The sequence below is a fragment of the Sinohyriopsis cumingii genome, chromosome 2 (assembly GCF_028554795.1).
Source record: "Sinohyriopsis cumingii isolate HCF-2022 chromosome 2, ASM2855479v2, whole genome shotgun sequence".
NCBI lineage: Eukaryota > Metazoa > Mollusca > Bivalvia > Unionida > Unionidae > Sinohyriopsis > Sinohyriopsis cumingii.
The window spans coordinates 96785212-96806116 of record NC_142962.1 but is presented as its reverse complement, the minus strand read 5'-3'; the positions used below and the strand labels follow the sequence as shown (position 1 = coordinate 96806116).

At 35.3% G+C, this 20905-nt stretch overlaps 1 protein-coding gene across 5 annotated transcripts in view; it reads right to left on the bottom strand.

The window, feature by feature from the left end:
* LOC149805431 (serine/threonine-protein kinase MRCK alpha-like) overlaps nucleotides 1–20905 on the bottom strand; it is a 183280-nt gene that overhangs the window by 24075 nt on the left and 138300 nt on the right. For 2 of the 5 annotated variants that reach the window (XM_089950010.1, XM_089950012.1), the window contains exons 40-43: nucleotides 17918–18010; nucleotides 10198–10254; nucleotides 3650–3752; nucleotides 369–495 (exon numbers count right to left, since the gene is read on the bottom strand). In XM_089950010.1, coding sequence (XP_089806136.1) covers nucleotides 369–495; nucleotides 3650–3752; nucleotides 10198–10254; nucleotides 17918–18010 — 380 coding nt within the window. The remainder of the gene's footprint in view (nucleotides 1–368; nucleotides 496–3649; nucleotides 3753–10197; nucleotides 10255–17917; nucleotides 18011–20905) is intronic. The other 3 variants (XM_089950011.1, XM_089950013.1, XM_089950014.1) reach the window with 3 other exon arrangements.

The following is a 20905-nucleotide window of genomic DNA, read 5'->3' as shown; positions in this document are numbered from 1 at the left end:
TAATGTGTGTGTGTGTGTGTGTATTTTGTTCTTGTTGTGGGTTTCACACAATAGGCTGTACACTGCAGCCAATATAACTGGTAGAGGACGAACCCTTGATAACCTTGGAAGCTATTGGCAAACTTTCTCACATACCCACATTGTCTGAGCCCGAGACTTGAACCAATGTGGACTGAGATGAGAGTATTCACTGTAAAGGCAAGCACGAGAAAGAGAGAGAGAGAGAATAATTTATATGATTGAAAGATTGACCACACACCATACATTTTATGAGATGAAAGGTGCTAAGAAATTAATTAAACCAGACTGGTGTGTTAGTCCTTATTTATTGTTGTGATTTGTGATGAGTGTGTGTCAAATCTAATTACCATTGTATTGTGTTGCTGATCTGCCCCTCTGAAGCTGTCTGTCTTGCACAGTCTTCATGCTGGGCTGGAAGATATCTTTCATTCTCTGTACAGTATTGGCTCCACCCTGTCCCCCTGATGCCTGAGACTGGCAAGAGAAATGATTCAAAATTTTACAAATTGAGTCAATTTGACCAACCATGATGTCAATCGGCATTTACTTTGAACTGAAAAAATATATTTTTTTAAACATTCACAAACATGGAAACATAAGCCTCTAAAATTTGCATCCTGCACAGAGAAAGAGTGGGATTTTCAAGTGGCACATCATAAAGTTATTATTTTGTTTTTTATCCCCTGTTTAGTGGGGGACTAGTGTGATCCCTCTATCCATCTCCTACACTGCTGAGTGGAAACAGATTGTCCATATGGTGACCATCTTTGAAAAGGGTATGGATTTTGGACCCCTCCCCTCTGGTCATTGGGAGAGGCACAATACCAAATATAGAAGAAAAGTCCCTTGAAGGCTGTGATGCTCTAATGGCCAGAAGGAATTTCCAGGAATTCAAGACCAATTCTTTTTTTTTTAATGCTGAGACCCAAATTGGGAGATCCAGGTGGTTGCGTGACCTAAGGTACAGATCACTGACATCTTGCCCCTGTTTGTGTGATCTCAGTCTCGGGCATGGGGCAACATGGGTATGTGTGAAAGCTTGCTAGTTGCTTAACATGGGTAGATGGTTTTTCACGGTTCTTTCTTCACCAGATATACTGGCTACCATGTATAGCATGTCATGCGATGAAAAATGGCTCTTGGCCCAGAAGAAGAAGACCCATATTGGATGTAAGATCACCACCATTTCCATTCTGAACAAACTGGACACCATCAGAAGACTTTTAATGGAATTCACATTCTCATATGACCATCTATTTACAGTGTTTCCCTTTACGCACATCTGTGCGTCAGGGACGCACGCTGGACAAAATTGATGCACACTTTTTGTTGCCGTGCGTTTTTTTGATGCAAAGGATTTTCATAATGTGATCAGGATTTATTTAATACCCAGTGCATTGGACGTTGGATGGCATCGTATATACTTCGATCATAGGCATTGACTGGTTTCCTGCTTTGTTTGCTCCCTGCCTTGCGCTCCTCTATTCGTATAGCAGAGTGCACCGCAGGGAACATATGAAACAATGAACCAGACTAGCATATGCAATGTTATGATGGAGTAGCTTCCCCATATCTCGCGAGCTCTCATGCGATTTCCATTGAGCTCTGCAAGCTGTCATCTAGATGTTCAACCTCAATGCTTGTTACACGAGAAAGTGATCTCGAGATTAAAACGTCGTGCACTAAAAACAATTAGCAAAGAAAGTGAAAGAAGCAGAACACAAAAGAGTAACTGTGGATCTAACTTTAATGAAAAATGGAGAAAATAACTCCCTTGACTGGAATACGGCACCTCCATTAGGATTACCAGTGTGACTGCAAAAGTGAATAATCCTTTCGTGACAGGGATTTAGAATTTTAAAAAATCTGCCCGCATTTGCCACAAGATATCTGGAGAACACATTATAACTCAATAGATTCTTTCACAATAAAGAAATCATTAAACTTGCAGAGACAAATGCGTTATTTAGATTACAAAGTCAGCGGGTCATTGCAGATTTTGTTGGTTTTTAACTTTGCTGCAATACAAGATCTTAAAGTTCAAGTGTAACTTATTAGAAAAAAAATGAATCATTATCCTCCTTGATATTTGGATAAATGTGTTCTAGGACAAAGTACAATGAAAACGATGATAGTACACATTTTATGAAAGGCAGTAAATTAACTGCCATTTGGTTAAAAAGATTTATTTGGCTTTTTGTATTGGCTTGAATGTAATGTGTTGGGCTGTAATATTGCTTCATATTGATTAAAAGGAGACTGTTAAAAGAACGACTTTAAAAGAAAAATGAACTAATAAAATTATTCTGTGAATGGACAAAGCATTTGAGAGAGAGAGAGAGAGAGAGAATGTTGTGCAAATTGCAATATCCTATTTCAAGCTGAAAAAGTATGAGTCATATGAAAATTTGTCAGTACATTTTTGACCCCCCCATTTTTTATTTGACCCTCAGTTCTAACACCAAGGGTTTTTTTTTTACCGTCAATTTTACACCCCTAGGGGATACACTGATTTCGGATAATTAGGAAAAAGATTTTCAAAATGTTCATTGTGGCAGACACATGAGGCCAGATTGATACCATTTTCATCAAGACAAAGTAACATCATAATTCATCTTCTGATGAAAACCCCATGTTGACGTGACTTTCCATACAGGAGGAGTATAAAGATTTTCAAGATGGCTGCCATGGTGGCCATACTGGAATTCAGACAGACACCAATTTTATTTAAGACCAACCAGACAACATATGTCTTCCAGTGAAAATGGCATGACTTTCTATTTAGGAACTGTAGCAATAATAAAATATTCAAGACAGCTGCTGTGGTGGCCATACTGCATGTCAGATTGTACAATTTTCATCAAGGACCAATAGACATAAAAATGTCTTCTGGTGAAAACCCCATCCTGGTGTGTCTTTTGGTTGAGGAGGAGTAGCGATAAGATTTTCAAGATGGCTGCTGAGTTGACCATATTTTATGTCTGGGCACCACATTTTTATTGAGGACTAACTAATGTGTGTAGTTTTGGAGGAGTGGTGATAACAAACTTGTGGTAATGCATCAATGGACATCGGACAATGAATGACAGGCATTCCCATAAGCTCTTATGGTCTATGACCTGTAAAACAAAAACTGCAATTACAGTAAAAAAATAGACAGTAGAAGGAAACATGTAATGAATTTTGGGTTATGAACCCTGGGTCCCAGTCTCCACTGTAATGATCATTTCTCTACTAATGACCTTGAACTTTAAGCCCATTTGCTTATTGTATGATATAGTATGAACCTGCATGAAGTCACAGAAACATTCTCACATGCTTGACTTAGTCCCTGAGGCAGAAGGCATGACTATAGTACATGACATACTATCTATATGTAATATATACCACATCAAAGTTGCATTTAAAATATCTTCAGTGATTCAATATGTATATACTCTGGACAATAATACAAATCACAAAATTACATTCTTCCTTGCTTTGACCTTGACAAAAAGGCACAGGGGGTGGCTATAGCATGTGACACATCATTTATACATTATAAAATTAGTTACCTTAAGATATGACCAGTAGATCCAAAAAACAGACTTAATCTATGCATTTGAGCCAAATTAGTCATAAAACTTACCCTTGGCAAGTCCATGAGAGCCTGCATACCCTGATTAGGTCCAATATGTGCAATGTGACTAAAGTTGATGGGTGCCGAGATTGCTCTTGAGCGTCTATCAGCACTGCAAAACAAAAAGAACAGATATCATTTTGAGTATTGTTCATTTTACAAAGTCAGCAAACTAACTATTGTACTGCAGCTCAAGTCAGGTCTTAATCAAACAGTATCAGCACAATAACATATTTTCCTCTGCTTGTGGTTGTGGCCCAAATCTTTGGCTGAGAAGATTTAATTAATTTTATCTGTATTAAAACTTTCAACCCAACATACTGATCAAGCATATGTAAGCAATTCAAGTTTTAGATAAGCAACAAAACAAGATACTGCTCACATGGTTAACTGACATGTCTTTTGAAACTGCAAGGAGAAAAATGCCTGGAGCACACACGTGCAGAGTAAAGGTGACTGTTAGGACAGGTTCAACTGTACACACACTTTCTTGACATCGTAAGAAGAGTTCATCTGTGTAATCAGCATTGGTTTCTGGGTCTGTGCTTAACCCCTGGAGTTGTAATTGGAAACTAATGAGATCCCCAGCCAAGTGAACTGCAGTGGCTCAGTTGTTAAAGCATTGGACTTGTGACCAGAAAGTTTTGGATTCAATTCCTGCCATTTGATCAGCATGGATCCTCATTTTTTGGTGTGGATTTTGCACACTGTCGAACACGTCATCTTGATGATACAAGGCTGCATGGCAAGTCTATCAAAGTTTGTTCAGAAATATGGTCTCAGTAAGTGTTCTCATGCTCAGCCAATCTCATCAATTTTATGTACGGATATTGGTTAAAACTGAATCTATCCATGATCTTAATGAAATAAACTTGCATATAAATTTGATCAAAATCTGATCAGAAATATGGCCTCAAAAGTGTTTGTAAGATCAGACAATCAGATGCAGAATCAATTAATATGCACAGATGCTACTTGTGATCTATTAATCTGAAATCTTGTTCATATAAACTTACATTCCAAGTCTGATTGGAATCTGATCAGAAATCATGTTTTCTAAAGCTTCCACAAAATGGTGCTGACAGATAAATGGATGAAAGATGACAGATCTAGGACCAATGGACAACATAACCAAGACCAAATGGACAACATAACCAGGACCAAATGGACAACTTAACCAGGACCAAAGGATAACAGATGTAGTGCCATACCATTTGGCCAGGTGAGCTAAAAATAAGCATTTTAAATAGAAAACTTTAAAAATGAACTTTTACTGTCAGATGCCTAAAATGAGATCTCTAGGAATTTAATTCCACATTACAAAATGAAAGAAAATGAATGCATGTCAGAAAAATAAATCTGTTTATTACTGGGTACCTAATGTAAAATGAGATCAACTACTTATTTTAATTCTTAGACATATGCATAGATCAATAAGCATTTAAACAAGTTATGAAGGTCTTTTGTTTTCGAAATTATTTTTAAAAAGTTATGGGAGGTCATTTTTTAAAAATTGTTTTCAACAAGTTATGAAAGGCCACATTTTCAAAATATTTAATAATATCAATTAAAAACTTGTCAATGAAAGCAGTTAGATAGAGCATCTACAAGTTCTCTAAGACCAGCAAAAATTAAGTAAAACTCGGTTTATATCTGCAATACTTAATGGCACTACTGCACTGCTTTCCTTTTCTGAGATGCAAGTCCCTTATCTAAGCTAAATAATCTCCTCTTTTCACTTGGACCCATAGTACGAGACATCAAAGTGTGGTGGTAGGAAGGAATTTTTGCAATAGTAGCAGGTAAGTGTTTGCATAATTAAAACATGCCCCCACCCCAATAATTTTAACAGCGTTAATATATTACCTGCTTTATTGCACTGCCGAGTTAACTTGTTAGTATAAATGCTGATGGCCTCAATAAATTGGATTTTAAAATATTAAACTTACTCTTACAGTATGTAAGCTGACAGAAGGTAGTATGCGACCACCAGAAAGTGGCTCTCAAATAGGCTGAAGATGAAGCAGTAGCCTGTAATTCATGGGTTTTAATTCTCATGAAGATAAATCCCTCTCAGTGAGGGACCTTTAAGCTCTCTTTATAGTGATGAAAATTCACCTGGAAGTACTAGATACCAAAACATCCAAGGAACTCCTAATGGGTAGGAGGACTACCTTTATGATGCCAGATACAATCCTTAAGGCCCTAACTCGACAAAGAAGTTGTTCTTTCCATGTACAAAGTAATGAACTTTGCTCCTTCTCCTCACAGATAAGAAAGAGAGCAGGAAAAATGCTTCAAGGATAAGGTTCTTGATGGAAGCTTCACTCCACACTTCTTAGTGTGTGAGGGGTGTGTGTGTTAGACAGTGCCCAAAAATGAAAAAGATATTCCATCAAGGCATCTGTGAGCAATCCTTAACTGGGGTGTGTGACTGCTGTCATTTTTCCTCCCTTGTAAGGGACCCAGGACTGATTCCCTCACTGGCACTGACAACAATGGATTGAGTCTCATGGATCCATGGGCCATGTGCAATCTCCAGATCCTGGAGGTGTCAGAACATTCTTGTCAAACCATGCAATTATTCTTACTCAAAGGAAGAAAAGATCCAGACCCCTCCTGGGAATGGTGGGATTGTCTAATGAAGATGAGGTAGTAGAAGGGCATTTCTTTCTCCCCTTATACGTGTGGAGCTTTCGTCCAAGTCATTCATCTCCACAGACAAAGACAATAGACAGAATAAATGTAAAAGCATGCACATCCTAGCATATGAGATGAGTGTCCCAAGGCGGTTTCTTGTGTCCCCTCTATTTCCAACATCTTCAGACATTATATTACGAAAGAAACAAATTTATGCAAAAAGCAAAAAATCCTGAACCAAATAAGGGCAAAGAAGGCAATTCCCAACAAGCATAATGTGTAATGTGTATGATGTTCAAGGAAAAAGAGGACAGTATTCTGTATCTGGGGTGACACACTGGAATCAGACTGAGATCTTATTCTCGTCTGTTTTAAAACCATAAAAACTAACTGGGGGAGTACATTGTGGACTTTGGATGGTAAATCTCAATCATTGAAAAGGAAAGCAAAGCAACAGTAGCAGGCATTGTATTACACTCAAACCTGCCTTGAAAGACCATCGCTTATGCCAAAATATAATGGTCTTTCATGACAGGTCACAACATTATATAATTAATAAAACTATGGAGATCCTGACCTCTCAAAACAGGTGGTCTCTCAAAACAGGTTTTATTGTTCCACTATTAAAATATCTATTAGTACAAACTCTAGTGCAAAAGCAGTGTCAATACATAAAGCTCTTCAAAGAGTAAAACAGATGTATAAAATAACTTCTCTTTTCTTTAGACTCCAAAACTATTCTAACAAGCTAGCTAAGGATAGATAGATATGCAGAAGCAAAGGAACAAATTTTGCTCCCGTGATTGCAGTGAAGACATTAAAAAAATATAAAAAACTGATAATGGACTCTTGCTTGCTTTTGACAACTAGTGCAAGTCAAGATGGTAAGCAAGTAATGTAAACAGGGTATTTAAAAACAAAACCTTTTTATAACACAACACTGGAGGATCCTGGGGAGTGAGAATATAATGATGTTTAGTAAAAGAACAGTGACAAATGCAATATAAAATATGAACTATGTAAGATGACAAACACAATATAAACACTGATGACTAATAAGATATAAGTTTATTTATCATGCTGTTAGGAGTTCAACACAAGATATCTGCACTACTGCTGGTAAAACCAAGGAAATAAGGACAACACAAAAATATCTGACAAGACTGGAAGAAAGATGGGTGTAATAGTTGTACAAGAATTTCAATGACAAAGTACAATTGATAATAAAGTCTGTCCCAGAGATATGATATATGGAAATACACTATGCGTATAAGACACAACCGACATATTTTTATGAATGCCAGTTGTCAGTTGTCTCGCAACACTAGCTACAACTTGAGTTAACATCTTTTGCCGTCTTCTGTTTCTCTTATAGTATTTTCAATTTATTCAAATAATGCAATACTATAAACAAATACCTTTTCTTAACTCATTAGCCCCTGGTGCCACATTTGTTCATCAGGAGGAAGCAACCTACTTTTAAGATCTGTAGTGCCAAGGTCAATTAAGACACACCAAAGTGGGTGGCGTTTCAGAGAAGGAGACAGGTGTCTACAATGATACCAATTAATCTGGACTTTCTACTCACATTACAAAATACAGAGGGAAAAACATTCTTTTAGACCTGATTTTTTTTAACACCAAAAATTTGCCAGCTGACAGAATCAGATTTAGTGTCAGAATTTTCTACTTTTATGTCATGATCTAAGGCAGACCAATCTGAACTGCACAAAGACAGGCAAACCTTTGCAAAAAGTAGGATAAATTGGAGATTTGGACTAAAATGAGCAGGACACAAAAATGATGTGTCCAATAAGCACAACAACAAAAAAATGAAGTAAAAAAAGAAAAAAAGAACTCCAACTTTTACGCTTCTGCAATTGTGCAAGTGAATAACCAATGAAAAACGTTTCTAACACAATGAGGCATCAGACTAAATGGATACCTCTTGGAAGCAGATTTATTTGGATTTATTCAGAAGTAGCCCTCAAACTGTGTTTCTTACTCGCATTTCAGGCAAATATGACATAAATCTCCAGGGGTTAATGAGTAATTCTGGTTCCCCAAATGACAAACTAATGTTTGTAGTTGTCTAGAACCTAAGATGAGATGAGAAATTCCGAACGTCTCCAACAGTATCAATGCCAGATACTATTTTTCACGATATTGATCAAATCCAGGTAATCATTAATAAACGTAATCATGTGCTTAATTAGCAATATGCCCCGTAACAGAAATGACACTTTGATTCTATTAAATCAACATTCAATGAGATTGATGAAAATAAAGGGACTATCAAGCCCCTAAGGGTCAACTGATGAACAAGTCCACTTATCTACCACCAGCTGTTAATTAGTTTATTTAACAAAAAAAGGGGTTAACAGCCAATCCTGTCCCAGGCAATGTGTGATTAATTACATGACATCTGTTGCCCTAAGGGCTAGGTGCCTCCACTATTTAAAGGTAAACAGTTAATGTTTGATAACTTATTTTTCATCTACACATGTATTTTGCAAAATTTTCACTATCAACTGAAACCATGTTCCTAATAAACTGATAAACACTAAAAAAAATTTTTAAAAATCTTATGTGTTAAAGAAAATGCAACACTAATGAATAGTATCTTAGTTCTAAAGATTTGTTAAGTTTTCAACGTTTAAAAAAAAACATGTTAAGTAAAGATGTAATGTGATGCCATGTCTGCCCCAAGCTAATGGCTTTTTTAAAGTTCATAGAATATTAATATACATATTTAAAATCTCAAAATGTATCAAACACATCCACTGCAACTGTGGCATAATGGTGACGAAGCACACGCAGTACAGTATATACATGACAAATACAAACCAAGCTCCATGTTAAATGCTCTCTTTAAAACAGCAATGTCTGGATTGTTTGTTCTTACATTTCTTGCTGAAATTCAGTTTTTCTTTGAATTGCACAAATACAGCCTTTGACAAATTTTATGTGATTAAGCATATATACTCTATTGCTACTGAGGCAGCATTCATGAGGCGGGGAATGCCTGACGCTGTTTTCATCAGAACTTCATTTCATAAATGTGCATCAAATCTATTGTGAAAATAATTGTATTTTAAAATGACCATTGTAATTTATCATCGCACTAATGTGTTTTCCATCATTATATTTATTAGCATATTCAAAAGACCCGAAATAAACTGAAATAATTAAGAAATATTGAAATTCTGTGAGAATAAATCGGCCTAAGACTTGTTTATTTGTTAACTAATGTTGCTGAAAATGTGTAAAATGACTAATTAATTTGAGTCAAATAGAATACACAGATTTCAGCCAGTTCTAAACTTTTCAGAAATACAGACATTGCAGCTTTGTGTTAAGTAGTGATATACAAAGCAAAAATTTATTGTGTTACCAATCAACAGTCTTGCAATCATACTTTAATGGCACAGTGCCTTAGGAGTAAGAACACCATGCCAAATTTACTTATTTTCATGGAATCAAATTTTTGAAGTTTTGCAAAAAATTGCATGTTTCTTGTTGCCTGTATACTTGGATTTTGGAAATGATCCTCAACAGAAGAAACATTGTTTGATCTTTAAATTTAATGTTTGAAACAAGTGCAAAATCAAGAAATGTGGTACTTCATTAAAAATCGTTAATTAACAGTATATAAAAAAAACTACAAAGAATGAATGTCAGTTTTACAGAACTACAATTTCTGCAAGACTTTACATGTTCATTAGGTCATTGAAATGATATCATTTGTTTTGTCCATTTTTCAGTGCCATGAAATCTGACAAAAACTGAACCTTAGATAATGTGATGACTTCTGTATCACATTTTTTTAAAAAAAATTTTAATTATCACAAAACAGTGCTGTGAAAAAGCTGACAAAAAGTATTTGACACCACGAGAAAGCATTAGCTATTTACAACCTGCTGTTACTTGGTCTAACATGCTTTCTGTGTTGGGATTCTCCTGTGAGCTTCAACCTGTGAAAAATTTTGTTAAAATATACACAGAGATGTAATTTACTAGACAGCTAAACTTTTTAAATATACATTGAGCTATTTACTGGACAACTGATGACCAGTCACCTATATTTCACTATTACCCTTATGTGGGGAAATATATTTAAATAATCTGAGTGCCAGAAACAACACATCAATATGCATTTATGGTGCTTTGGGGTTGTTTAGACCCTCAGCTTCATAATAATAATCCACCTTTCCAACACATAAATACTTGTAACATTTCACCAGCAATCTTCTTTACGAGTATGTATGTATGTATGTATGTATGTATGTTTTGGCTGCAAACAGCTCTATCATGTATTCTGAAAAGGCTAAATTTAACACTCGCATTCTTGCACAATTTAAGTTTCTTTCACAAAAGTTGAGATTTAAAACACCTGCATCTTTACAGGAGTGCTGAGATTTCTTATGATGATGTACATGGCTCATTTCCACTTCTGTGGTTTTCAGACTATATAGTGCATAAGAATGAATAGTCTTCTCAAGATGGAAAAATATGGGACACCTGCAGATTCAATGCAATATTTAGTATAACAATTGGCAGACAGGCAGACATGACAACAGTCTTTCCAGTAACCCTTCATGAAGAAGTAGGGGTAAAATATGACTACTTTATAAAAAGAAGTTTTGGAACAAATCTGGGGGAAAACAGGAATATTTTATAAAGACAAAACAGTATGAAATTTACATGAACAATTGGAATAATAAAACCTTTACTTGACTTACCTTTGTAAGCTAGAACAAAAGAATGCTCTCACATACTAACTGTCCTGTCAGTCCAGGTTGCCTCCATTATCTTAAACAACCAGCACCACATTACAGTGGAACTAGGCAGCAAATCTTTCCTGTCACTAAAAAATACCTAGGGGCAAAATAAAAGCCTCCCAACATAATGTTAGCAAAGCAGCAAACTGTTATATATGGACATACATTTGAAAAAAGAGTGATAGTGAAGCCATTTTGGAAAAAGTATGGAAAAATAGGGAGTCCAACCCAACCCCCAAAAAAGGAGAAAAAGTAGCAAAAACAGGAGATGAGGAGTTGCTGGAAAGACTGTGGTAGTCACCTGAACTTGCTCTGTAGTAAATGTTTAATTGGCATACACAGCTTTGAAAGGCAAGCACATGTCTGATTAACATGTAATGGTACAAACGAGACATGTATCCAGATATAATACTGGCTGCTATGTATAGCCTATCGTGTGCTGAAAAATGGCGTTAAACCCTACAACAACAACAACAACAACCACCAGATATATCAGAACATTTTTAACAAGAGTACCATGAACGGTAAATTATCGACAATGTAAAGTTATTTTGCAGAAACTGTCTTCCTGTCTTGGTCACCTTGACCTCTGATATTACAGACCCTTTAATCAATGTTTTCACAAATGCAAGCCATCTCTAAAGTTTAGTCAAGTTATGTGGAAACTGTTTTTCTTTCAAGTTCTTATGTCCTTGACTTCTGACCATGAAACGTTCATAGTATAGTATATTGGTAACCAGTTAACAAGATTCCAGTAATTTTCTTCCTTAAATGTATTTTACTTAATTGTTGAGTACTGAATCCATCTCAAATATTATTGAGAAACTCAAACATACTGAACTGGATAAAAAATCATCTCTTATATGTCTAATTAAAGATGTTCACAAGTGCCATAGAATAATCTGTCATGACCTCTGACCTTAAGCTTTATGTTGTGGACAGATGATCAATTATCTCGACTCAGATACAGGCATACACCTACATGTTATATCTGGTTTAAAAAAAAAAATTTTAAAATTGTGATTGTATGTGCAAGCGATTAAATTTTAAAAAATTCAGTTTTGACAAAGGACTGGAACTAATTCAAGGTATTATTCAGATATATCTACAAATATATTCTGTTATCATATAAGCCATTACAGCTAAAACTACGATTCAAGACCTCTGATCTTGAAATGTCAGTGCTGACACCTTGAGTATTAAAAAAAAAATAATACAAAGTCTGGTCAAAATCTGTATTTGTATACATAATAATCCACTGTAAAATATCAATGAAGAAGAAAACTGCAAGTGACCACTGAATTAATCCCCAAAGATCAAATACGTCTTACTTTCAAACTCATTCACAACAATACAGCTATTTTATGCTGGTGGTCCGATGTACATGATTTTCATTCTGGGTCAACTAGATATTGAAAGAAACGCTGATTTTAACAACAACCAAAAACAAACAACAAACAAACCACACATCTTTCCAAGAAGATTATAAGACTTTTCAAATGGCCTTAGATGTCCAATATGGTTAACATGTCTGATGTCACATTGACACCAATGTCACTTGGGACCAACTACATACTGTAAAAAATTTAAAGTGAAAACCTATAAAACCATCCTTTCAAAGGATGTTTAGTTTGGTGTTTTGTGGCACAGCAACTTAAGTAGGTCATTTGGTGCTCATGCTATTTGGAGTAAAGTGTCCTGCCAAGGAGACTCCATCCTGATCTGATGATAGGGTACTAATTCACATCCTGCTGGTCCCAAATCCTACAAGCTTACTAAGCCTCAAGCTGTCCTTCGTAAGCCACATTAGAGGTCAGATCTGTAATATTTTCATGTATGACCAACTATATATTTCAACAAGTCTTTTAGTTATAACCCCTCCCCACATCAATATGACTATCTGCTCCATGGAACTGATTGTAAAAAAAAATATTTCAAGATGGCTGCCATAGCATCCATTTTTTGGAGGTCTGATTGGCATCATATCACAGCAAGTGATTCAGTAAAGACTCCATCTCAATATGCCCATATATTCTGCAGAAATAGCCATATAAATTTATTTTTTCAAAATTGCTGTTGTGGCAGCCATGGAGATTAGAATGGAGAATCATTTTCGACTCCTGCATCATTACTGTAATTTTTCATAAATATGTCCAAATAAAGTACTTTAATGAGGGTACCACATACTGCTATATCATTTTATAATATAAAAATAAACTTTTCTTTTTAATATATAATAATATTGTTACTGACTAAAAGCCATGAAGATGAAACTCGTTAAGTTCCCCCTTCTGCCCACTCCACTTTCGTATATCACCTTGAATCCTTTTCAGAGGCTTATCACTGAGGTAGGATCAGTTTAAAAGTGTGTGTGTGATTTGTATTTTTAATGTTGCTTTAAAAAAATTTCAGTCATATCGCTACAATGTCTGCAGTGTGGCAGTTTATAGTGATGTCTAGCACTGGGGCATCATGCCGCAGACATGTAGCATGATGTCCCACCCAGTCACATTATTCTGACATCAGTCCGACCAGTCCTAACACTAACCTCTTTAAGCTGAGCGCCAAGCAAGGCAGCTGTTAGTACCATTTTTGTAAGTCTTTGGTATGACTCGGCCGGGGATCGAACCCACGACCTCCCGCATCTGAGGCAGACGCTCTAACCACTAGGCCACTGGAGCGGTTCAGTTTAAAAGTAAATTATAGGTTCGGGAAGACCTCATCTGTTGCAATATTTGATATTTTTGACATATTATTAGATCTAGTTGAGATGGGTGCATCACTGAGTTTCCAGCTCTTTGCAAACTGGACAGCATGGCATTATAGAGATTCTGAAAAACCAAATCTTCTACATGATTAAATGAAATGGTGAGATTCCACTTCACTCCACAACTCCTGTAAATGATATCACAAAATGCTAGAAATCAAAATCACTGAAGGTTTCATCTGAAGCTACATGCCATGTTCAGATGAAATCAACAGATTTTGGATATATTATCTTGTGTCAACCAAATCAGATGGTTGAACAATCAGGGGAGCATCAACTGTTCTAAATGAGGCTAAACCCATAAAACACACATTTAAGTCTGTGACAACATTAATGCCAAATTGCCCAAGAATATGCAAAATGCTTTTTTTAGCTAGATGTGAAGTTAACTGTGAAGGTGACAATGCACCCCCTCCCCCGTGGCATTGACAAAAACCCTATTAGAAGGCAAATCTGTATATAGGAAACATACCAAGCTGCATCAGACTTTGTTGAATGGTTACTGAGCTATGCTTGTGATAGGGAGCTGCTACAGAAGAGCTGTAATATTGATGGAAAAGGGGCAATAACTCTGTAATATTGGACCTGTAAAGATGAAACCTTGAAAAGGTATGTCCACCTGTAATAGGCAATTCACCTGCCAAATGAAATCCAATTATGTGTGAGGGTTGCATGGCACTGCTTGTTATGAGTAGTATGAATGGATGAACAAATAAACTGACATATGGACATTAAGGCTGCCTCATGAGATGTAGGATCCTTTTAAAATATGCCATATCCAACCACAACAGCAAAATGGGTTGTGTTTGTGTGTGTGTGTTTGTTATTTGGATTTGTAACATAGCTTTAACAATTTTCAGTCATGTCACTACAATGTCTGCAGTGTGGCAGTTTATAGTGATGTCTACCAATGGGGCATCATGCTGCAGCCATGTATCATAATGTCCCAGCCAGTCACATTATTCTGACACCAGGAAAACCAGTCCTAACTCTAACCTCTTAATGCTGATCATCTAGCAAGGCAGCTGTTAGTACCATTTGTATAAGTCTTTGGTATGACTTGGCCATGGTCTGAACCCATGACGAGGGCCTAACCGGAAATCGCCTCAGACATTCTCCTCGGCCGAATATCCCGTTTTTCGGTACTATTTGGAAGTATTCGCCTCAGCAAATAATACGCGCACAAATGGTTACAAGTAAAATAATTCAATAAATATCGAACTTTTAAAAAGAAAGTTTTTTAATACATAATAATTTAGTTAAAAAATAAATTATAATTACACAAACAGTTAACATTCCAATGGACTTCATGAATCATGATTGATGATAATTTATTTAACTCAATTTCCTTTAGTAATTTCACTAGCATTCCCCAGGTGGCGTAACTTTTCTGCTTCCGGTAAATATTTGAGTGTAGAGACGCCATTTGTAAAAAAATCTTAACAAAATTTAATTATTACGTATTCAAAATAAAATTAATAAATAATAAATATATATATTACAATACTCATCGAAATTAAGTAGCAAGATTTGAAACTTTTTCACTATAAATGCTGTGGACGAATCGAAGGCAAATTGTGATGTCTGCAATGAAAGGCTAACACGAGGCGGCAAAAATGCTCATTCGTATGGAACTTCAGCTCTAATGAATCACCTTCAATCCTTCCATCACTCTGTGTATGACAAATACACCAGATCCACATAGAGCCACAAAAGAAAGAGAGATGATGAAGATTTAAAGAGGCGATATATACGGTACACGAAAAGTTTAAGCTTCACATACGATAATGAAACAAACGGTACTCTCCGGAGTCGCACCTATTACTCGGTTCGTGCCTGGATCTGGCAAATAGTACATCCAAATACTCGGATTTGGTACTCAGTGAAAATTATCTACTTGGTTAGGCCCTACCCATGACCTCCCCCATACGAGGCTGATGCTCTAACCATGAAGGCCACTGAAGCAGTCATCATGGGTTGAGCAAGATTACATGACATTATAGCACTGAGCTGACACAGTGAAAGAGGGCATGAAGAACAGTGACAAGTCAATATCTTTTGAAAGAAATAACTTCTGTGCCTAGAACATAATGATTTCCATGTCAAGCTTTTCTTACTGCCACTATTCTTCTCAATGGAATATGTATTCAAAATGAATGAAAAATATAATGCATGAAAAATATTTCACAAATAATTTGCACATTTCAGCCTTATATGGTTTATACAGACAGAACTGGTTTTCAAAGAAATTTAAAGGGAGTTATCATGGATTTCCAGAAACTTTTAAGAAGTATTTTTCTTAATAAAACTGAACTTTCTCAAAATGGTAATTTGTTTTTCTTATCACTACAGAAAAACGTCATTTGGTAATCCATGTATGTTATTTAATCCAATCAAAGTTTATCTCATTATATTTGTTTATTATTTTTGAAAAATATGTAAATAGCAAGCATTCTGATTTCATTAAGTTATATATTTAAGTTATATATTTCATTTAGTGTTAACATTTTGTATTCTCTGAGTTAAATTCATGGTGTTGGGGGTAGAATTAAAGGAGTTTTTCAGCAAGTTCAAGAAAATCTTTAAAATTTTCAGCAAATTCAATAAACTTTTTCAAATTCAGGGGGTTTCTAAGGCAGCCTTCAAATTTAACCATTTTTCAAAGTTGTACAGACCATGTATATAATAAAACTATAAATGTGTTTATGGCACACAGATGACATATCACAGAGGATAAAATGAAGAACTCAAAGTGTGACAAATGGATGGACAGGTGGACGAGTAAAAAACTATGTGACTCTGCCATGGTCATATCATATAAACTGTATTTTTTCTAGTCTATTAACTTATAATTCTCCAATATTTTCCTTATGTTGAGCAAACATTTAATTAATAACATTTTTTTCAGTGATGAAAAATTTGTTTAAAGAGGTTTTACTCAATCTAGTATGGGTTTTCCTCAATCTAGAATGGCTTTTCATGCAATTATACAAGACAAATATGACAAATTTCATAATTTCAATTGTTTGATGGCATGTTTAAGTTGTTGCCAGTAAGCTTCTGAAGAATGGCTAGTAAAGATTCAGCAAGACTAGAAAATTTCCCTTCTGGCTTAAATTTTTTATGTTAAATCATACACTCATTCTCATTTGAATTTTTTCAAATTATCAGTAGTTCATCAAGCATTGAGCCCTAATTAACAATCTGAAATGAAAATCTATTCCTATTAATGTACATAAATGATCAAAAGAAGTCACATGGTCAATAACAGAATGGAGATAATTTCAACAACTCAAGCTTAAAATAAAGTTCTTCCTCCACCAAATACCATCAACAATGCAACAACACTACAATGTTAATAAAGCACATGACAACATATGTTTGGGTGAATATTAAACAATACATGCAGAAAAAAGCTGCTCTAAAGCCTAAGCTCCATTAGATACGGATACCCGCTCCAATGCATGGATACCCACTCCCTTGCATGGATACCCATATCTGTTAATGGATACCCACTTTTGTGCATGGATACCCACTCCCTTGCATTGATACCCACACGTGAATGGATACCCACTCCAATGCATGGATACCCACTCCCTTGCATGGATACCCACACATGTGAATGGATACCCACTCCTGTGCATGGATACCCACTCCCTTGCATAGATACCCATATCTGTGAATGGATACCCACCCCCTTGAATCGATACCCGTTCCCTTGCATGGACACCCACACCTGTGCATGGATTCCCACACCCTTGGATAGATACCCACATCCTTGTATGGATACCAACACCTGTGCATGGATACCCACAACTTTGCATCGATAACGACACTTGTGCATGAATTCCTACAAGTGTGCAATGATACCCACATGCTTGAATTGATACCCATACCCTTACATGGATACCCGCACCCTTCCATAGATACTCACACCCTTGCAAGGATACCCACACACTTTCATGGGTATCCATAATGTGTGATACTTACACATATCAAGTTTTGGATGGAGACATAAAGTGGTAAAAGTGAGACAAGCTTGCTAGCTATATTGCATGCCATATAGAAGTAGACAAATGAGCAGCTTACGGTGTGACAGGTGGCAAAACCTGATCTGGACCCATGTGGGCAACGTGACTGAACGAAAGGGGACCAGAAATTTCACGGGATCGCCTTTCTTGCCTACAGAAAAATCAGATTTCTCAAATAATGGATTGGTAAATTTACTTATTTTCAGTGATGGCTTTACACCCCTCCCACCGTCATGGTGACAAATGTTGGTTTGTCTTTTGGTCATCATTAAACTTAAAGTTATGCACACAGCCAATACATGACTTGGATTGTCACCTGTTGAAGGCCCAGATTATAACACCTTTGATTTGGTACTGATCCAGATCCATATCAACAGGAAAGATGCCAACAGGTATCCATAATTTCGTAACTTCACATACATAATACTAAAGCCTTGCGACATCAACCAAAGAGATCACTGACTAGATTAAGAAAGAGACTAAGTAGTTACATTCAGATCACAAGATTTACACAGTTCTTTTTACATACTGATTATTTCTGTGATTTCTGAGTGAGTCTAGGTTCACGCTTATTATTGTGATTTGTTGTTACCATGCTCAACTGACTGGCCTTGTGTCTCAAAAATTTAGTAAATATGCACAAGGAAAACAACATACAATTTAAACAAATATTTAGTTATTATGTTAATAAATTATAGCATATCCCACACCAGCTGCATCACAATTACTAAAGTTTACTTCTGTGACTAAAATAGTATGACAAACTACTGCTACATGCTGAACATTGTATTTCTACACTGTATCAAATAATCCTTCTTTTTCAAACTTGTATATTCTTTTTGGTTAATTATATTTGTACAATGTATCAAATAATCCTTCTTTTTCAAACTTGTATATTTTTGGGGGGGTTAATTATATTTGTACATTGTATCAAATAATCCTTCTTTTTCAAATTTGTATATTCTTTTTGGTTAATTATATTTGTACATTGTATCAAATAATCCTTCTTTTTCAAACTTGTATATTCCTTTTGGTTAATTATATTTGTACAATGTATCAAATAATCCTTTTTCAAACTTGTATATTCTTTTTGGTTAAGTATATTTGTACAATGTATCAAATAATCCTTCTTTTTCAAACTTGTATATTTTTTTTGGTTAATTATATTTGTACAATTTATCAAATAATCCTTCTTTTTCAAACTTTTGTATATTCTTTTTGGTTAATTATATTTGTACATTGTATCAAATAATCCTTCTTTTTCAAACTTGTATATTCTTTTTGGTTAATTATATTTGTACATTGTATCAAATAATCCTTCTTTTTCAACTCTGAATACTCTTTATATTTATAAAAGTAGAAGAACAAATAATGGCAAAAGGAAGTAACAGCCAAAGTAGAATGGATAAAAACATGAATTCCTGACTAAATGTTCATAACTCGAATGCTGATTATGCCTGTGCACGAAGGAAACAAGGAAAATGTTATTGATATTGTTATTCTGATAAATATTGTTATTCCGAATGCATTTCAAGATTTTTTTGTGGTTAAAAGTGTCCCATGCACTAAAGAACAGAAATTATATACAAATATTGTGTCCAGTAAAGCAATCATTGTCATAACACTTGGTCATTTTTGTTCTGCCTCCATCTTAACTGCAACAGTAGAACCATAGATATCCACAATTTCACTTCACAAAACAAATATGTAATTCACTGTATCAAACATACCATATATATCTGCTTACAAGTCTGATCCAAAAGCAATCATTGTACACCCAGATCTGCCCTTGCATAATATGCCAGAGTTCAGGGTCCAAGTTGTTTTGTTTTACTGATTACTCCCAACAAACAGTATAAATCCAGATCTGCTCATGCATTATGTGATGGCAGATATGGGTCTATGCAGTTTGCAGGTGAATCTGACTTGGGTGCAAATATATATGGGCAGGTATAAATGCAAATTAACCCGACACATCGACTCGTATACCATATTTAACTTTAATATCTGCAAATTGCAATATCAGCCTCTAAACTATTGGTGTTCACATAGTGTGCAGCTATCAAAACTCTCCTGATATAACGACCATTGAAAAAAGTCACAAGCATTCAGTCATATACTGTATTAGTGATCAATTCTGTGGTTGAATACATGTATAATAAAAAAATGTAATATATATATATATATATATATATATATATATATATATATATATTTTTATACAAGGAAAAATTACTGTTGGTGGAGATACAAGACAAAAGCAGCTGCAATAATTATTAAAAAAATCAAGATACATGTCTAGCTAAAATCAAGTCAAAAGACACCATAACACAGGAATGACAAAAACATAACATGTCAAGCCAAATCAATTGCTATGCTAGACCAGAGCATGTATAGCAGCAATAAAGTGTCACAACAGCATTTATTATTAAGATCAGCAGAACCTGATTTGCATTTTTAAAACACATAATCCCCCACTGCTGATATTTAAAAAAGGTTCAAAAAAAGAAAAAAACTACAAATTGTGAACAAATGCTATAACAACATGATTATCTAATCAGGTCATCTATTTATGCATACTAAATTTCATTTGTCTAACTTGCAAGAATTATCTTACACTCTGCTTACAAAGCTTGAGCGTAAACAGTTGTTTTTTTTAAAGTCCAAAAATGTGTTTGGAAGAAAATTTAAAAATTACTGTTGAGACTTGGAAATCAAAACAGGTTATCTACCTCGTGTGTGTATTTATAGGATTTTTTCCCCCCAGAAAGTCTATTTACCAAAAATAAAATAAAATATTTATTAAAAAGAACTGGCTGTAAGGTCCTGGAGTTCAGGTCTTCTCATGACCATGATAAAATGTGCAAAATATCCTGACTCCAAGTCCAGTAGTTTTTATGCTTTGGAGCTCATATTGATTTGGGTTCAACATACTGCTGTACAGAGAAACAGCTACTACACAATATATCCTTTCTTCAATAACTATAGTTTTCCTACAGCAACATGCCTTGAGTAAATTCATAACAGCAGCAAATTATATATATAT